Here is a 19,556-nt window from a genome sequence, read left to right as displayed (position 1 = left end):
CCAATGCAAAATACAGTACTTCCAGGTATGAGAGAGCATGTGATCTCCTCCCTGTGTCATTTCTCAGGTCTAGCAGTCAATCACCAGTGGTGCACTGTCTTGCCAAAAATGCAGTATGTCCATTGTTTTGAATGTTTTAATGTGTTGCCAGTCCATTCATTTGAATAGGATACCCTAAAAGAATCCATGTTACTATGTCCAAAAATTTACCTTAACACTTGTGTATTAATGCAACACATCAGGATGCCAAGGTGAAAATAGACCCTTGAACAAAACTGTGCTGTATTGGTTCATCAGAGGACTTCATATGGGCAAAATAGTTTTCAAGGTTTTAGGAGATTTACATCACTTCTTAAACAAAGAACTTCTGCAGGTCATTTTGTTGTATTGTGACCTATTTTTCCATATCAGAAGTCCATATCTGAATATGTGTATGCTATGACACCTTTTCTGCCTACGTTTTACCATAGTAACTAAGGATAAAGTACTAGAATACAGAGTGTAGGAGTAAAGAACTGTAAATGTAAATTACATTATATAAACTGTTACATTAGGGGGTTGATTTACTAAAGGCAAATCCACTCTGCACTACAAGTGCACTTGGAAGTGCAGTCGCTGTAGATCTAAGGAGAAGATCTGAAATGAAGGGAATCTCTGCTGATTTTATCATTCAATCATGTGCAAGCAAAATTACTGTTTTTTTTATTTTCCTTACATGTTCACTTGGAAGGGCACAGTGGATTTGCCTTTGGTAAATAACCCCCCTATGTGTCCCTGTATGAAGAGCACAGCAGTATAGCATATTGTAGTATTATAAAAAGTGGTTGCATATCTATCTGTCTATCTACAGTATCTCACAAAGGTGAGTACACCCCTCACATTTTTGTAAAAATTTTATTATATGTTTTTCATGTGACAACACTGAAGAAATGACACTTGGGGGTTGATTTACTAAAGGCATTAGTAAATGAGGTAAAGCTTCACTTTGCAAAGAATACCCAATCACGTGCAAAGGAAATAATAAAAACACCTTTTTTGCTTGCACGTGATTGGATGATAAAAATCAGCAGAGCTTCCCCTTATTTACTGAGCTCTGGAGCAACTGCTGCATGGTCTTTTTGCCTTTAGTAAATCAACCCCTTTGCTGCAATGTAAAGTAGTGAGTGTAAAGCTTGTATAACAGGGTAAATTTGCTGTCCCCTCAAAATAACTCAACACACAGCCATTAATGTTTAAACCGCTGGCAACAAGGTGAGTACACCCCTAAGAGAAAATGTCTAAATTGGGCCCAAACTATCACTATTTTGTGTGGCCACCATTATTTTCCAGCACAGCCTTAACCCTCTTGGGCATGGAGTTCACCAGAGCTTCACAGGTTGCCACTGGAGTCCTCGTCCACTCCTCCATGAGTACATCACGGAGTTAGTGGATGTTAGAGACCTTGTGCTCCTCCACCTTCCGTTTGAGGATTCCCCACAGATGCTCAATAGGGTTTAGGTCTGGAGACATGCTTGGCCAGTCCATCACCTTTACTCTCTGCTTCTTTAGCAAGGCAGTGGTCGTCTTGGAGGTGTGTTTGAGGTTGTTATCATGTTAGAATACTGCCCTGCGGCCCAGTCACCAAAGAAAAGGGCTCTTGCTCTGCTTCAGTATGTCACAGTACATGTTGGCATTCATGGTTCCCTCAATGAACTGTAGCTCCCCAGTGCCGGCAGCACTCATGCAGCCCCAGACCATGACACACCCACCACCATGCTTGAGTGTAGGCAAGACACACTTGTCTTTATACTCCTCACCTGGTTGCCGCCACACACGCTTGACACCATCTGAACCAAATAAGTTTATCTAGTTTATCTTGGTCTCATCAGGCCACAGGACATGGTTCCAATAATCCATGTCTTTAGTCTGCTTGTCTTCAGCAAACTGTTTGCTGGCTTTCTTGTGCATCATCTTTAGAAGAGGCTTCCTTCTGGGACAACAGCCATGCAGACCAATTTGATGCAGAGTGTGGCATATGGTCTGAGCACTGACAGGCTGACCCCCCACCCCTTCAACCTCTGCAGCAATGCTGGCAGAATCATACGTCTATTTCCCAAAGACAACCTCTGGATATGACGCTGAGCACGTGCACTCAACTTCTTTGGTCGACCATGGCGAGGCCTGTTCTGAGTGGACCTATCCTGTTAAACCGCTGTATGGTCTTGGCCACCGTGCTGCAGCTTGGTTTCGGGGTCTTGCCAATCTTCGTATAGCCTAGGCCATCTTTATGGAGAGCAACAATTCGTTTTTTTCAGATTCTCAGAGAGTTATTTGCCATGAGGTGCCATTTTGAACTTCCAGTGACCAGTATGAGAGAGTGAGAGCGATAACACCACATTTAACACACTTGCTCCCCATTCACACCTGAGGCCTTAGTAACACTAACGAGTCACATGACACCGGGGAGGGAAAATGGCTAATTGGACCCAATCTGGACATTTTCACTTAGGGGTGTACTCACTTTTGTTGCCAGCGGTTTAGACATTAATGGCTGTGTGTTGAGTTATTTTGAGTGGACAGCAAATTTACACTGTTATACAAGCTGTACACTCACTACTTTACATTGTAGCAAAGTGTCATTTCTTCAATGTTGTCACATGAAAAAATATTATAAAATATTTACAAAAATGTGAGAGGTGTACTCACTTCTGTGAGATACTGTGTCTATCTACCTGTTCCACCAATTCTCTCTTTCTTTTTTTCTAGTCTATCTATTCCAACAATTTTCTTTCTTTTTTTAAATCCATCTATTCCACCAATTCTTTCTTTCTTTTTTTATATAGGAGTCTATCTATTCCAAGAATTCTTTCTTTTTTCTTTTATATCCATCTATTACACCAATTCATTCTTTCTTTTCTTTATATGATTCTATCTATTCCATCAATTCGTTCTTTTTTCATATATACTGTATGTCGATCTATTCCACCAATTCTTTCTTTTTTTTATATATATCTATTCCACCAATTCTTTTTTTAATTTTGCATACATCTGCCTATCTATTCCACCAAGTCTTTCTTTCTTTTCTATATACTGAAATTGAATTATACTGGTATTGAATTAAAATTCATGGAAGTCCGATTAGTAAAATTTTCTTCCAGGAGAGGTCCTAATCGCATTTTTATGTGATGATTCTTTACATCATAGCCCAGGTGTGCAAGCACAACAGCCTGCGTTTTCTGCTGTGAAAAGGTCCTGGCACCTTTTTGAAAATGCAGCCGCATGGAAACTGCATGGTGCGTTTGTACCATGCTATTTTCGTGTGTGGGAAATTGCACATGGTTGGTCAGTGCGTTTAAGAGGCAATGGTACCCCTGCACGTTTTCTGTGCAGCATCTCATTTTGTGTGCAGCTGCTTGTCCCCCTTCACATCTTCCCCACCACAGCATTGCCCACTTCACATATTATCCCCACAGCACTGCCCCCTTCACATCCCCCCCACAGCACTGTCACCCTTCACATCCCCCCCACAGCACTGTCCCCTTCACATCCCCCCACAGCACTGTCCCGCTTCACATCCTCCCCACAGCACTGTCCCCCTTCACATCCCCCCCAACAGCACTGCCCCCCTTCACATCCCCCCACAGCACTGTCCCCTTTCACATCCCCCCCCCCACAGCACTGTCCCCCTTCACACACCCCCCACAGCACTGTCCCCCTTGACATCCCCCCACAGCACTGTCCCCCTTCACATCCCCCCCACAGCACTGTCTCCCTTCACATCCCCCACAGCACTGTTCCCCTTCACACCCCCCATAGCACTGTCCCCCTCCACGTATCACCCCCAAAGCACTGCCCCCTTCACATCACACCCACAGCACTGTCCCCTTTCACATCCCCCCCACCGAACTGTCCCCTTTCACATCCCCCCCACAGCACTGTCTCCCTTCACATCCCTCCCACAGCACTGTCCCCCTTCACCCCCCCCATAGCAACTGTCCCCCTTCACATATCACCCCCAAAGCACCGCCCCCTTCACATCCCCCCACAGCATTATCCTCCTTCACATCTCCCTCACAGCACTGTCCCCCTTCACATCCCCCACAGCAGTGTCCCCCTTCACACCATCCTCCCCACAGCACTGTCCCCCTTCACATATCACCCCCACAGCACTGTCTCCCTTCACAACCCCCCACAGCACTGTCCCCCTTCACATATCACCCCCACAGCACTGTCTCCCTTCACATCCCCCCCACAACACTGTCCCCCTTCACATATCACCCCCAAAGCACTTACCCCCTTTCACATCACACCCACAGCACTATCCCCCTTCACATATCACCCTCAAAGCACTGTCCCCCTTCACATATCACTCCAAAGCACTGTCCCCCTTCACATCCCACCAACAGCACTGTCCCCCTTCACATATTACCCCCAAAGCACTGTCCCCTTCACATTCCCCACACAGTACTGCCCCTTTCATATACCCCACCCACAGCACTGTCCCCCTTTACATCACCCATCCCCCCACACACACACAGCGCTACCCCCTTAACATATCACCCCCACAGCGCTGCCCCTTTTATATCCCTCCACAGTATTGCTCCCCTTTACATGACCCCCCCACACACAGTACATAACCCCTGCTCCTCATCCTTCACAAGTCTTTCCTACCTTTCACAGAGTGGAGAGCAGGAGACAGCACAATCCTGAACTGAAGGCAGAGGCACAGCAGCACTGGATGGAGCGCAGGAGTTGCCGGGTCACTTTTCATATTAGCAAGCTGGTGATTGGCTGCTAGGACCACCTCCTAGCAGCCAATCACCGCCTGCTTAACGTGAAAAGTTTAGTAAGGCAACTGCCTCTCTCCATGCAGTGCTGGTCCTGCCCCCAGTCCAGAATTGGCCCACCCCACTGTTTTCTTTTAGTGATGCCCGCTATATACATTGAGCATAGAAAATAATCAGCCCCCTTTAAAAAAAAATCACATTTTGTTGCTTTGCAGCCTGAAATTAAGACAGACACAGTTTTTGTTTTATACGATTGTATTTACTTGGGGTTATAACTTTCACTTGGATGTTAAAAGTTGTACTAACATGTCAGAAAAAATAAATAAAAAAACAGAATCACCGAGTTGGAAAAAGGATCACCCCCTCCTAAAAATGACTTGTAAACTCAATTAGTTGTAGCTAATCACCTTCTCAATGGCACACAAAGCCATTTGACTTTCAGCTGTGATCAGCTGTGGTCATTTTGTTTAACGCAGCATGAAAAGAGCTTTCCTGGAGCATTTCAGTGCAACTGAAGCAAACAACCAACTATGGGTGGCAAGAAACTGTCAAAAGATTGCCGGGATAAAGTACCCTCACAGTAGGTGTGGTGAGGTGTAGCTGATTCCTGGAACCTGCTGACTGCTGGGAGACACCTATTGGTGGTCAGTGGAACTGCAGCAATTGGCCCAGAGCACCACAATGCCACCAGCAGGCAAACCTCGATCCTAACACAGTGGATGAAGGTGAAAAAGGTAAATGTCTATCACGTACCTGGTGAAGACTGGAATGTTGTGGGGGCCTCTCTTGCACCTCCCGCCCAACACTCCTGAAGATGGAGACAGAGCATGTAAAAGGCAAGGAGTGGCATGAGTGCCATAGTAGTTAGCTGGTGATGTCCACTCTGTAGGTGGGTAGAGCTGGTAGTCACAGTCCTCGGAACAGGATGCAGGAGCAGCTTGGCACCAGAGTGAGAGACTGAAGCAAAACCAGGAGACGAGCAGTAGTCAGCAGCCACAGGGCAGCGAGGAATCGAGCAAACTGGGTCATACACATGTAAGCAGGTACAGCAGACCAGGCCTCGGGAACACAGAAACAAGCTGAAGACCATACAGCAATTGCTCATATTGATAGACCAGTTGAAATAGGCCACTTGGCGCCAAGTGCTAATTGGTATGCACGTGCACTTGTGCGTGTTCATGCTTGAAAAATGCGCGCAATGAACTGGCACAGTATATGTAACATTGGCCCTTCGCCAATGTTGTGCAATGTGCATGAGCACAAATCCACAGCTTTCAGATGCTAGGAATCCGGGTTACCTTGCATTGCCCCACACTAACGGGCAGCCTCCAGATGCCCACCTGGGACATTTTCTCAGGATGGGCTTGGAAAAACTTTTTTCCAGTCTTGGGACATGAACATTGCCTTCCCGGTCCCATGAGTTCTCCCCAGGACTATAACCTTTCCACTTGATTAAATACTGAATGAGGTCCTATCCTCCTACAATCCACAATAGTCTCAATTTAATACCCCTCTTCATCATCAATCATGATCGGTGCTGGAGGGGCCTGATTATGGCCAGCAAAGGGGTCTGGTACAGCAGGCTTTGGCAGAGACACATGAAAAACTGGAACAGGTGAATCAAGGAGTTTGACCTGTAGCCGAATGGACAGAATCGTTGTGTGCGAACTCTGCTTGAGGAAGGAGTGAAGCCTAGTCATCCGTTAAAGAAGAAAAACACCAAAGGTATTATTCTAGAGTCTGGTTCGTTCATTCTGGCTGACTATTCATTTGGGGATGATACGTCGAAGAAAATCACGCCTCAATTTTAAGTGCTTACAAAGTTCTTTCCAAATATGGATGTAAACTAAACCCCTCAGTCAGATGTTATGCTCTGAGGAACCCCATGCAACCTTACTATTTATTTGACAAATGCTTGTGCAGTCTCTAAAGCAGATGGTGTCCCAACCATTGGTACGAAGTGCGCCATTTTAGATATTGACTATCATAAAAATAGCCGTAAAGTTTTCAGATGTTGGGAGCTTGATGATAAAGTCCATGTTAATCATCTCCCAGGGCTTGCCAACAATGGGCAAATACCTTAACAAGTAAATAAAAAGGAAGGAATGGCACAAAGACAGGTACAGGCACTGCATAGTGGGGCTAATAAAATAACATAAAAGAACGTGTATTAATCAAAGGGCTGTCTGCAAGATATAATATAATCTGTAACAAAATAAATCAGCTAAATAAGAACAAAGTCCCGGTATAAAACAGAGCAAAATGTCCATAAAAAAAAAAACAATAGCACAGATGGCAGCTCCCTTATGAGTGAAGCAAACTCTGGAAGACAAGATAAAGAAACAAAAAGAGGCGCCTCTAAGTGCAATATGCTATAAAAATATAGTTTAATAATAATATCATCAGCCAAGTGGCTAATCACATGACAGTTGTGAGATACAAGCATGGGTTTATCTCAGTAAGGGGTGTGCAGTCACTTTGTGACAGAATCCCTGGACAAAGTGACTGCACACCCCTTACTGAGATAAACCCATGCTTGTATCTCACAACTGTCATGTGAGTAGCCACTTGCACTTAGAGGCGCCTCTTTTTGTTTCTTTAAGACCTCAACAAGCCACAAGCTTTAGTTTTGTCTCCTTTGCTTCGGATACAGACCATACAAGACCTTAAATAGTCCTTACAATCAGACCTCAAACTAATCCACCAAAACAATGGCCGTAAAAGCTCCAAACTCTTGCGAATCTAAAAATGCCCTGCTCGGGGGGGGGGGGGGGGGGGGGGGGTCATGGCACAGATTTAAGATTGACTGGCACAAACTTGAAGGTACAAAAACGTTTTGCTCATGGAAGAACAGTCCATCTTGCAATTAAGAGTCACATGGTAACCCTTCCTCCCTTGATGCTTGTTTGAGCTGTGACACCAAATCTTGCAGTAACAGAAAACTTTATGGAGGTAGGATGGTATCAGGCTGAATAGCTTACTTTTCTTCTGGTAACATGCGTGACAGAACGTCGGGTTTCCCATTCTTACTGTAGAACCCGGTCTGAAGGTTATATGAAATGAGAACCTTGAGAAATACAAGTCCCACCTGGCATGACAGAGTTTTAGACGCCTAGCTGTATGGAGATATTCTAAGTTTTTGTGGTCATGAAAATCAGGATTGGGTGACTTGCCTCCTCAAGCAGATAATGCCATTCCTCCAGAGTGGACTTGATGGCAATTAGCTCATGGAATCCCACATCATAATATCTCTCTGAAGAACTGAGTTTCCTTGAGAAGAATGCCAAGGGGTGTAGAAGTGACTTAGTGCCTTGGCGCTGAGATAAAATGGCTCCAACTGAGTTTTCTGAAGCATCTACTTCAAGGACATAAAGTATTGTAGGGTAAGGATGTTGCAGAAATGGTGCCGATGTAAAGAGAGCTTTTAATTCATGGACAGTAACTTGCACTGCCGGTGTCCACTGAAATTGTGTGTTTTGTTTAGTAAGCTGACTAATGGGTCTGATGATAGCAGTTCTTAATGAATTTACGATAAAAGTTTGCAAATCCAACAAACCTCTGGACTCCTCTTCAATCTGTTGGCTCTGCCCACTTAAGAATCGCACAAGTTTTTTGCAGGTCCATTGCGCTGCCTGATGATAAAGAAATCAGTCCCAAAAACTTGATAGTTTCTTTATCGAACTCACACTTCTCAGCCTTTGCATATAACTGGTGTTCCCAGGGATGGCTGAGGACTTTTTTAACTTGCAGCCTGTGTGCTTCCATGGAAGAGGAGAGTATGAGTATGTTGTCAAGATACAGTTTATGAAAAGGTTGAGAAAGTCTCTAAAGATATCGTTGACAAAATGCTGGAAAGTAGCTGGGGCATTGCACAGTCCAAAAGGCATAACTAAATACTCAAAGCTCCCAAAGCGGGTATAAAAAGCTGTTTTCCATTTACTCCCTTCCCAGATCCTTACCAAGTTTTGTGCACCTCATAAGCCAAGCTTATGACTTAACTTAGCTCTGAAACTGTGGAAAAGTTCTGGAACAAGGGGAAGAGGGTATCTGTTCTTGACCGTTATTTTATTTAGCCCCCTATAGTCCACACAAGGTCTCAGGGTGCTATCTCTTTTTTCAACACAAAATTTGCTGGCCCCAGTGGGGGATGTGGATGGATGGACGAATCCCTATGTTCTCAACGTTGTATAGGCCTCAAGCTTGTGTTCTGATAAGGGGAAAATCCACACAAACAGAATCTCGGCCCCGAGTAATAGTTCAATTGGGCAATCGTATGGCTGATGGGCCGGTAAGGGTCTCAGGTTTCTTCATATCAAAAACATTTAAGAAGTCATGGTAAGTGGATGGAACATGTTGTGAAACTGAGGTATCTGGTTGCAGTTCCATTAGGGGGACTGAGGTGGTGACCGCTTGGGGAAAACGGTGTTGCTGGCAGTAGGTGGAAGGAAATGACACAGTTCCAGATTCTAGTTTATTTGGGGATTATGTGTTTGCAACCATGGAATGCCCAGGATAATGGGAAATAAAGACGATGGAATAATGCCCAGGTTTAGGTATTCTGAAGGATGTCACTGCCAGTAGCAGACAAGTTTCTGTCGTGATTGGACCTGACTTGGGATTCCAGCCTTCCGCCAGATGAATACTCAGATGCTGCGTTTTAGCTTGCAGTGGAATTTGGTGTTTAGCAAAGGTATAGTCCATAAAACAGCTGCATGCCCCAGAGTCAATGATTGCTTGGGTTTGGATGCTCTCTCCAGGTAGCTGTAAGGAGTAAGCCAAGAGAGAGCCAACAGGAGATGAGTCTTCAAAGGATAATTGGCAGCATCAGAAGCAGGAACAGACTTCCGCTGCATTATTGGACAGTCACACAGATAGTGACCAACGCCACCACAGTTATAAGCTGTTCTACTGGCGTTGGAGTTTTGCTTGGGATGACAGAGGTGAACAGGTAAGTCCCAGCTGAACAGATTCCACCAGGGAGGAGGATGGGGGCGAATCTGGAGGCACGGGAGCTTCTGGTGTCCAGGTAGGTTGTGTGTTGCTAGACCTTTCTGCCCTCCTCTCTTGTGTTCTGTTATCAAGCTGGATTAGTTGTTGGTGGATCTAATCTGGCAAGTTCATCTTTGAGAGCCTCTGAAAGCCCCAAGCGAAAGTGGTATTGCAAGGCTGCATCATTCCAGGCAGTGTTAGAACTTCATTTACAGAACTTAACCACATAGTCCATCACAGGCTGGAGTCCTTGGCAGAGCGTATGCAGGATAGCCTATGCTGTAGAAGTTTATTAGGGATCATTATAAATTTGGCCTCAAAGAAGTAGGAGACTGATGTAAGGACCAGGCTGGTCTGCTCCAGAAAATGATGGGCCCATGGTTGTGGTTCCTCACCCAAGAGAGAAATCCATTTTACCTTACAATGTCCTTGCATGCATTGAAAAGAAAAAAGTATCCCTAAACAGAAGACAGGGGTAAAAAGTGACTATATCTAATGACAAAAATACCATGGTTGGGTTATCTTTAAAGTGATTGTAAAGGCAGAAGGTTTTTTATCTTAATGCATTCTATGCATTAAGATAAAAAGCCTTCGGTGTCTTACCTGAGGTCCCTCTAGATCCAGTGCTGTTGTAGTATTGTCTCAGCTGCCCTGGACTCCCCTCTGCTGACAGCAGCGCAGTGCCATTGGCTGTCAATCAAAGTCAGTCAGCCAATAAGGAAATAAAGGGGGCAGGGCCGGCCGCATGTCTGAAGTTGCTCTATTCAACAAACTGTTTTCATCAATCTACATCATCCAGTCCTTAACATACATGTTTTGAGATCATATAACTTAGGAATAAGGAATAAGAGGCAACAACACACCAATCTATGTAATGGACTGTTAGGGATCCATCCACCTCTAGCATCCATCTAGCTTGTGCACCCAAGGGGAGCTACACACAGGACATTTACATAAAGATAAAAGTGCAGCGCTAAAAAAACATCTTAAAAATGAACTAAGACCATGTTGTGAGTCTCCCACTCAATAATAAGGAATGTGTGGAACCTTGATTAAATAAGTTCACAGTGATAATGCATCAATAATGAAAAGCAATTAACAAATAAACATGAAATTCATAAGTTATAGAAGCCCAATGCGTAGTGAGTCAAAAAATGAAATGAATAGAAGCCAAGTGTTCATAACATCCATTTGACAACATAAGTGAAAATAACTCGTGAAGAGGGTTTTACAAGTAAATAATCTACCACCAATTAGATGAAGGCTTACCAGAATGTTTGAACCCAAAATGGCATACGCCCAATGAGTCAAACAGGCTTGTGGTGGCGTACACCAAAGATGGAGGCTTCAGATCTGGTGACCTTTGACAGATAAATCAGGTAATCCCACGAGTTGTCAAACGGCTCTCAAGGGTAGTGACCTCCAAGGTAAGGTATTCATGAAGCAAGATGGATAAATTCTCCCATGCATTTGTATATATAGTTGGAGAGGAGAACAAAATGCTACATAGCGTGATTCCGTAAAAAATATTGGATATTTATTTGAAGTTAAAAAACTCACATTTAAGAAGCTAAACAGTGCCGAACAGATGACGTTAGTGCTGTGTCTGCGACCCTCGGGAGTGCAGTTGAGTGCAGTTGCACTCTGCAAGAGCAGTTGCTTCCAAGCTTGGTGAATGAGCAGAAATTCTACTGACTTCCATCATTCAGTCATGTGCAAGCGAAAATGCTATTCTTCTTATGTTTCTTGCACGTGATTGGGTATTCTTTGTAAAGTGATACTTTACCTTATTTACTAAGCTATGGAGCAATTGCACTTGTAGGGTGCAACTGCACTTTGCAAAGTGCACAGTCTATTTGCTTTTCTTAAATCAACCCCAGTGTATTGCCGTGGCGTCTGCCATGTGTGGATACACTTGGCGTCCGGACGATTTTGTGTATCCATGTCATATGTTATTTGTGTTGTATTGCTTGTTTGAAACATATGGTTGTTTCGTAGTCTTAAAGAGGATTTATCTTGTGGATCCCATGAGGCTGAAGGAGTACGCCCTTTCTCTTTTAAATGGAAGTGAATTTTGGAGTTTAAACAATTTCTGTACAATAAAGATACCCCAAACATGGTGCTTTTGTCATTAGATATAGCCATTTTTTGCCCCTGTCTTCTGTTTAGGGGGTACTTTTTTATTTTCAATGTATGCTTTATGGCTATGGTGGCAACACCATATGGGTGTGTGATGTATTGGGTTAATTAGATATAGTAATATAATTAAGTGCCTTAGCTTCTAGCGTTTTTTTGTGAATGTCCTTGCATGGCCTAGTCAGAGCCCAGACTTAGACCCCATTGAAAGTCAGTGGAATGACTTGAAGACTGCAGTCCACAAACAGTCCACAAACGGTCACCATCAAATTTAACTGAACTTGAGCAGTTCTGCAAAAATGAGTGGGCAAATATTGCAAAGTCTAGATGTGCAAAGTTAGTGGAGACATATCCCAACAGACTAAAGGCTGTAATTAAAGCAAAAGGTGGTTCAACAAAATACTGACACAAGGAGGGTGGTTCTTTTTTCAATATATTTATTGGTTTTAAAAAGTAAACAAGAACTTACAAAATAAAGCTTGTAAATCACCCACACAGGGGCTAGAAAATGGGTAAACATCACCAATGAACAGTAAAGATCATAGTTACGCTAACCAAAATGACATAAATCTGAACTTTGGGGATGGTACTGAGAAATAAGCACTACAAACAAAATGCCATGTCCCCAAAATCTATATTCCATCACCGGAGGGAAGGCTCTTCCCCTGCAAACAGCCCCCCCCCCCCCCATAGGTGGCGATGGCGTGAACTGGAGTAGTGAGGAACTAGAGAGTAGAGGAGAAAAGCAGAAAAAGCAGGAAAGAAGGGTCATAGGTAAGAGAGAGGAGGAGAGAGGGGAGGGTGGTAACTGGGACTCGGAAGCCCCAAAGGGAGGAATCAGACAAGTCCCAAGCAAGACAATCGGAGTGAGGGGAACTCATAGGGGATACATGGTTCCCAAACATTGAAAAATTTGCCATGCAAATTACTCACAATACTGGTCATTCATTCATGAAGCATCAGAGGGGTCATACATGTCTTCACCCCCTAGAAGGCTATGCATTGGGTCTTCCAGGCTTGAGCTAAGCTATAGTCCGCTTAACCACAATAAAAAGACATGTGGCCAGCTTCTGCTGTGAAGCGTATAAGCCAGATATTGGACAATGTAATAGGGCTAACAGCGTCCTTATGGATTGTTAGATGGAAAGGGTCTGAAGTAGGCCAAAAACCCTAGACCAGAACGGGCCGTTCTTTTTTTAACGGTTTTTTAATTTTTTTTATTTTTTTTTTTTCTAACATGTTGGTGTTATATTTTTCACTTGGATGTTATAAGTTGCACTGAGTAAATACAGCTTGATAAAAAAAGAACTGTGTATCTCTCTTCATTTCAGGCTGCAAAGTAACAAAATGTGATTATTTTAAAGGGGGTAATTCTTTTCTATACCCACTGTATCTGTCTATTCCACCAATTCTTTCTTTTCTGTATACCCATCTCTGCATCCTACCAAGACTATCTATTTATCCTATCTATCTATCTATCTATCTATCTATCTATCTATCTATCTATCTATCTATCTATCTATCTATCTATCTATCTATCTATCTATCTATCTCTATCCATATGATTTAGGCCTCTATCACATGGGCCTAGTTTCTGACTAGCGATGTGCGGTGGATCGCCTTGTCAGTAGAAGCTGGCCTGCGGTTAGCAGGTGATTGGAAGGGGATATCCTATCTCTGGCATGCTTGCTTGAAGAGGCATTTCACTGAAATACCTCTTCCCAACAATCCATTGGATGTAGTTGCATTTGTACCATGGCAGCACATACCCTTACAAGTGGTGACTTGTTGACTGTGACATGTTTTTTTTTTTTTCTTTTTTTGCGCACAACAATGTCCTGTCTTTTATTAACACACTAAACTGTTGTGAATAGATGTAAATTAGCCATATAGGACTGAATGAGATTTCTACTTGAAAATCATTTTTATGCAGGAAAACAGTTAAGTGAGACCTGATCCTATAAGTTGTTTTATCTGTTGCTTTCTTGCTGGATCTTCTATTTTCTAGATTTATGAGACAAGTCTCCCTTCCAAAGCAGTAGTTGGCAGTGTATTTATGATCAGTGTCATACAATCCTGTTTGTCCCTGTAAAACACTTGTAGTGGTACATAAAAACATTTTAACTTTGCATAACTCGACATTTCTATTATTTCTTCCGATATTTTTCTATTTGTCTTTATGCATAATTCATTAGTTGGCTGTTACAGTGTTATTTGCTGCTGGTAGAATGCCTGGGATGTGATTGTGTTATTAGCATTGCTGGTTTTTCGAAGGCAGGCACATTTTTTTCAGATTATTCTCTGTCTAATAATTTAATTGTAGCTCCAGAAAGCAATGTAGACTGACGTAGCTTGACTTCTCTATAAATAATGCAGTGGGGATTTACTTAAAGTGTTATTAAACCCACAACAGTAAAAATAAGTCTGCATATGCAGTAAAGCATGCTTGTTATACTCACTGTGGAACCTAAAGGGTTAATCCTGTGCATTGTGTAAAAAGGCTGTTTGATTCTGTCTTCTTGGATCCTCCCCTTCTTTTACTGTCCCCAATCCATCTACTGCTAGAACAGAGCCCTAGGAGGCACTCAGCACATGCTCAGTTTGGTGTGTATTGCTAGAAAGTTTTTTTTTTGGGAGGGTGCATGTGATCAGCACAGTGTCAATCAACACTATCCAGACAGAGGGTGAGGAGTAATGTAACCTCATAAGACAGTCAGAGGAAAATGAAAACTCCTACAAGCTTTACCCAGTGCTCGGCTGGACACTGATAGAAGTCACAAGACTGCTATAACTGCTGAGTAGAAAAGGTATTTAGCAGTTTATACAGGATTTACTAAAATAATTGCATTTCAATTTTCTGTGTACTGTGGGAGACCAGGTATAGTGAATGCAGGGTCCTAAATTTAATAACACTTTAAAGAGGACCTGTACTGTGTAAACTGTGGCCAAAAATCCAGGCAGAATGCAAACGGAAGATCTTTTCCCTCTTACTGACTTTCAATGTCTTGGTCTACACTGTGGGGTTGATTTACCAAAGGCAAATAGACTGTGCACTTTGCAAAGTGCAGTTGCCCTCTGCAAGTGCAGTTTCTCCAGAGCTTAGTAAATGAGGGACCCAATCACGTAGCCCAAAAAAATTAAAAAAACAGCATTTTTCCTTGCACATGATTGGATGATGGAAGTCAGCAGAGCTTCTGCTCATTTACTAAGCTCTGGAGCAACTGCACTTTGTAAAGTGCACAGTCTTTTTGCCTTTAGTAAATCAACCCCTGTGTCTCGGTGTGGAGATGGTCATCTTGGTAGAAGAGCAGGGCTTTGCTTCCTCATATAAGATATGTCCCCTGATGACTGGTGGGGGAATAATCAAGAAACAGCAAAATAGGCAGAGGGAGCACAGGATAAATTAAAGTAGAACTATAGGATTTTTTTTTTTTTTTGGATGGAGTAAGGGGTGAGGGGGTTGGGTTTTTTGCTAGCTGTCCCATCCCATTGTGGAGATTTCCCTTTAATTCCTCTTCCATAGCCAAAACAGGAATTGAAAGTAAATCCCTGCAAATTAAGCATATACTTGTGAGTTTGCTCTGAAACATGCCAACATCCCCAAAATAAATAGCAAAAAAACATACATTTCCCCATTCGGGATTTTATAGGCAAGCTTAACACATTATATTAAAAGACATACATGTCCGTCTTTACTGAGTTACAAAAACAGTGACACAGCTGATTTTTAAACCCACATATTGCAGTACATTACAACCATATGGATACCCATATTGCAGTATGTCTGTATGTAACATGTCATACAAATGTTATTTGTATTATAGGTATATATGTCATACATTCTAAACAAATGTAATTATGCTGTAGAAATTATGTACCCTTCATGTATATACCCCTGAAGAAGAAGCTTTTTATTTCTGAAACGTGTTGGGTGTTTCTGCTCACAAATCTTCATGTCAGAAAAAAGTGTTAACCAGGGATGGGTATTCATATGGTTGTAACGTACTGAAATATGCAGGTTTAAAAATCAGCTGTGTCACTTTTTATAAGGATTTTATTGGTTTTGTAACTCGGTAAATACTGACATGTATATCTTTTAATAGAATGTGTTAATATTGCCTATAAAATTCAGAACTGGGAAATGTATGTTTTTTGCTATTTATTTTGGGGATGTTGTTTCAGAGCAAACTTACAAGCATATGCTTAATTTGCAGGGATTTACTTTCAAATCGTGTTTTGGCTATGGAAGAGGAATTGAAGGTAAATCTCCCCAATCTTTTAATACAATGTGGGTTTAAAATGTTGCCTATAAAAACCTGAATGGGGAAATATAAGTTTTATTTTTCCCCTGCAAATTAGGGGAATCCCTTGGGGCCCCCAGGTCACCAGAACTAGTGTCCCCATTGCAAGATTTCCCTTGTTTTACATTTCTGACGACAACCCAAATTTCTTTTGGGTTGGATTTTTGGGATTTTGCTTTACTTGCACTTTCAGTGATAATGGTAAACAAGACAAACAGAGAGGGTGAATATCCCTAGTAGGGATGCAGATAGCAATAAAAATCTAAACCTAAGATACTCTAATCCATCTCCACTTTGTCCAAAACAAATGTTGCCTTGCAATACAGACCCATATGTTCAGCTTACTCTCCAGTAAGGAGAACAGTGAGCTGTTCTGTGGTGACATTACCAAATTGAAGCACAAATCTCATAAGACTAGCAGTCAGAAACAGCTGTGTCTTAGAAGATCTCATGGTGCAGATGTAGAACTATGAAGTTCACAGACACAAAAGGGTTGCTTTACTAAAGGCTTATAGACTGTGCACGCTGCAAAGTGCAGTTGCACCCTGCAAGTGCAGTTGCTCTAGAGCTTAGTAAAAGAGCAGAAGCTCTGCTGACTTCCATCATCCAATCATGTGCAAGTAAACATGCAGTTTCTATATTTTCCCTGCACGCGATTGGGTACTCTTTGCAAAATGAAGGTTTACCTCATTTACTAAGCCTTAGAGCAGAGATATGCGATTAGCGGACCTCCAGCTGTTGCAAAACTACAAGTCCCATCATGTCTCTGCCTCTGGGTGTCATGCTTGTGGCTGTCAGAGTCTTGCTATGCCTCATGGGACTTGTAGTTCTGCAACAGCTAATTGCATATCCCTGCCCTAGAGCAACTGCACTTTGCTGAACTTCACTCTAATTGCCTTTAGTAAATCAACCCCAATATGTCTACCCAGGTCTCAGAATCATCACAACTCCAGTGTCAGATCAGGTAGTCAGTTTGCAGCTTTAGTCACTCAGTAGTCTTGAACCATTGACTACGATAGTCTTGCTGCAGCTGTTGAATTAAATTTGCTGCCTTTTATCGCTGTACCACTTTATTGTGTTTGTTACAAGGCAAATCTGGGTAATAACAGCACACCTCAGAAGTAATAAACATTATTGATAGCTCTCATATTTCCATGGTACAGTGGCTAGGGAGGGTTATTAAATATTCAGCTGTGAGTCATTGGGCACACAACCATCCACCTATTATCCATGACTAATGAGCAAGGAACATCTGTAGGAGAATTTGGAATTCTCTGTCAACAAGTCATTAATGTTCACAGAAACTATCTGTGATTGTTCAGTTTCTTCAAGAATTATGCACCAAGGAGATATAGCAAAGCCATAGTGAGTAGAAGAGTTCCCTGGAATTCTAGTTCCTTGAGCTGTGGCTGATTGATCTTAGATTTGATAGTGGCTGCTTGGTTCCAGGGCCAGCACCACTTGGCAGTCAGTGACATGATAACAATAATCTTTTTTGTTATCTATAAGGGTGGCATTTGAATCATCACTTTAAGGGGGGCATTCTTTGCACTGGTTTGACGGGCATTTTCCCTCAAACCTCTGGTCAAGTGGTTTTAGCAGGTCTTCCCTGAGTCCTGAAAATGTATTTCAAGGGTTCCTCTAGGGTAAAAGGGTTGAAAAAAGGCTGGTTTAAAGTATAAAACCCAAACCTTTTTTTTTTTTGATGGTTGTGATGATAAGTTTGGAAGCCCAGTTAAGCTTTTATTGCTGTCTGTGTCTTTACTGGGAGATTTTACCATCAGTTTTCACCAGAACAGGAGCTGCTTGGGATAACTGTTCTGGTGACAGCTAAAAGGGGATTTCACCTATCCTCTCACTTCTTGTTTTGTCCCTGGAACAGGAGGGAAAGGAAATCTCTCCAATGGGACAAACAGACAAAAAGTGATGGGGTTCAAAGCACTCTAATGCCGCGTACACACGAGCGGACATTACGGCGGACTTTGCCCGGCGGACTGGATTTCGTCTGACAATTCGATGTGTGTGGGCTCCAGCGGACTTTGTTTTCTCAAAAGTTGGACGGACTTAGATTTGAAACTTGTTTAAAATTTATCCGTTGAAATCGAGTCCGGTCGAAAAGTCCGCCGTCTGTATGCTAGTTCGACGGACAAAAAGCCACGCTAGGGCAACTATTGGCTACTGGCTATGAACTTCCTTGTTTTAGTCCGGTCGTACGTCATCACGTACGAATTCGACGGACTTTGGTGGATTGTGTGTAGGCAAGTCCGTTCATTCAGAAAGTCCGTCGCAAAGTACATCGAAAAGTCCGCCGGGCAAAGTCCGCCGTAATGTCCGCTCGTGTGTACGCGGCATAAATGATCTAAAAAAAAAAACTGTACCAGGTACCAATGGTTATATTTAATTTTTTTGTTCCAGAATTATCATTTAAAAACTTTTCTTAGTTAAGCAGGCCTGTGTTAATAAAATATTGATGTACCATAAATTGGGCATAGTCCTCATTCACCTCTCCGGTGAAATACCCAGTACTTCCAGGTATGGGGAGAATATGATTCTTTCCTACAATGCACATATTGGAGTAGACGCCTAGACAATCTACAGTGTGTATAAGCAGTAGGGGAAAGGGGCTAATAAAGTGAATCTGAAACCCACATTTTTTTTTCTCTTAGTTTTGGATAGAGTGGTGAGAAGTAAAAACCCCATTTAGGATTTATATCCCTATCTCTGTACCTACTATGGGATTTTCACTTTCTCTATTTGTTGTGGTGACTGAGAGTTAAGAAAAAGTCCACATTTTTAAGTATTGGATAGAGTAAGGCCAGGTTCCCACTTCAGCAGAGAGTTGCATTTTTCTGCATAAGTAATATATATAAATAAGTAAAATGTATATAATAATGCTCTGTACACACGGTCGGATTTTCCGACGGAAAAAGTGTGATAGGACCTTGTTGTCGGAAATTCCGACCGTGTGTGGGCTCCATCACACATTTTCCATCGGAATTTCCGACACACAAAGTTTGAGAGCTCGCTATAAAATTTTGTTGTCGGAAATTCCGATCGTGTGTATACGAATCCGACGCATAAAGTGCCAGGCATCCTCAGAATAAATTAAGAGACGAAAGCTGTTGACTACTGCCCCGTTTATAGTCCCGACGTACGTGTTTTACGTCACCGCGTTCAGAACGATTGGATTTTCTGACAACTTTGTGTGACCGTGTGTATGCAAGACAAGTTTGAGCCAACATGCGTCAGAAAAAATCCATGGATTTTGTTGGCGGAATGGCCGATCAATGTCCGACCGTGTGAACAGGGCATTACTCTCAAATGACATGGTCCTGGCCACTGTCACACTAGTTGGGTCTTTATT

The 19,556-nt window shown here is 42.6% G+C and overlaps 1 protein-coding gene across 4 annotated transcripts in view; it reads left to right on the top strand.

The window, feature by feature from the left end:
• The window catches only part of PPP2R2C (protein phosphatase 2 regulatory subunit Bgamma), a 223,417-nt gene that overhangs the window by 116,665 nt on the left and 87,196 nt on the right, over positions 1–19,556 (top strand). Inside the window, exon 3 of one of the 4 annotated variants that reach the window (XM_073610433.1) lies at positions 16,106–16,151. The exons of the other annotated variants lie outside the window; for them this stretch is intronic. Within the exon in view, the coding sequence (XP_073466534.1) occupies positions 16,106–16,151 (46 nt within the window). The remainder of the gene's footprint in view (positions 1–16,105; positions 16,152–19,556) is intronic. 4 annotated transcript variants of the gene reach the window in all.

Source organism: Aquarana catesbeiana, linkage group LG01 (genome assembly GCF_042186555.1).
Source record: "Aquarana catesbeiana isolate 2022-GZ linkage group LG01, ASM4218655v1, whole genome shotgun sequence".
NCBI lineage: Eukaryota > Metazoa > Chordata > Amphibia > Anura > Ranidae > Aquarana > Aquarana catesbeiana.
Note: the sequence above shows the minus strand (reverse complement) of the source record. Positions and strands in the feature narration are given on the sequence as shown.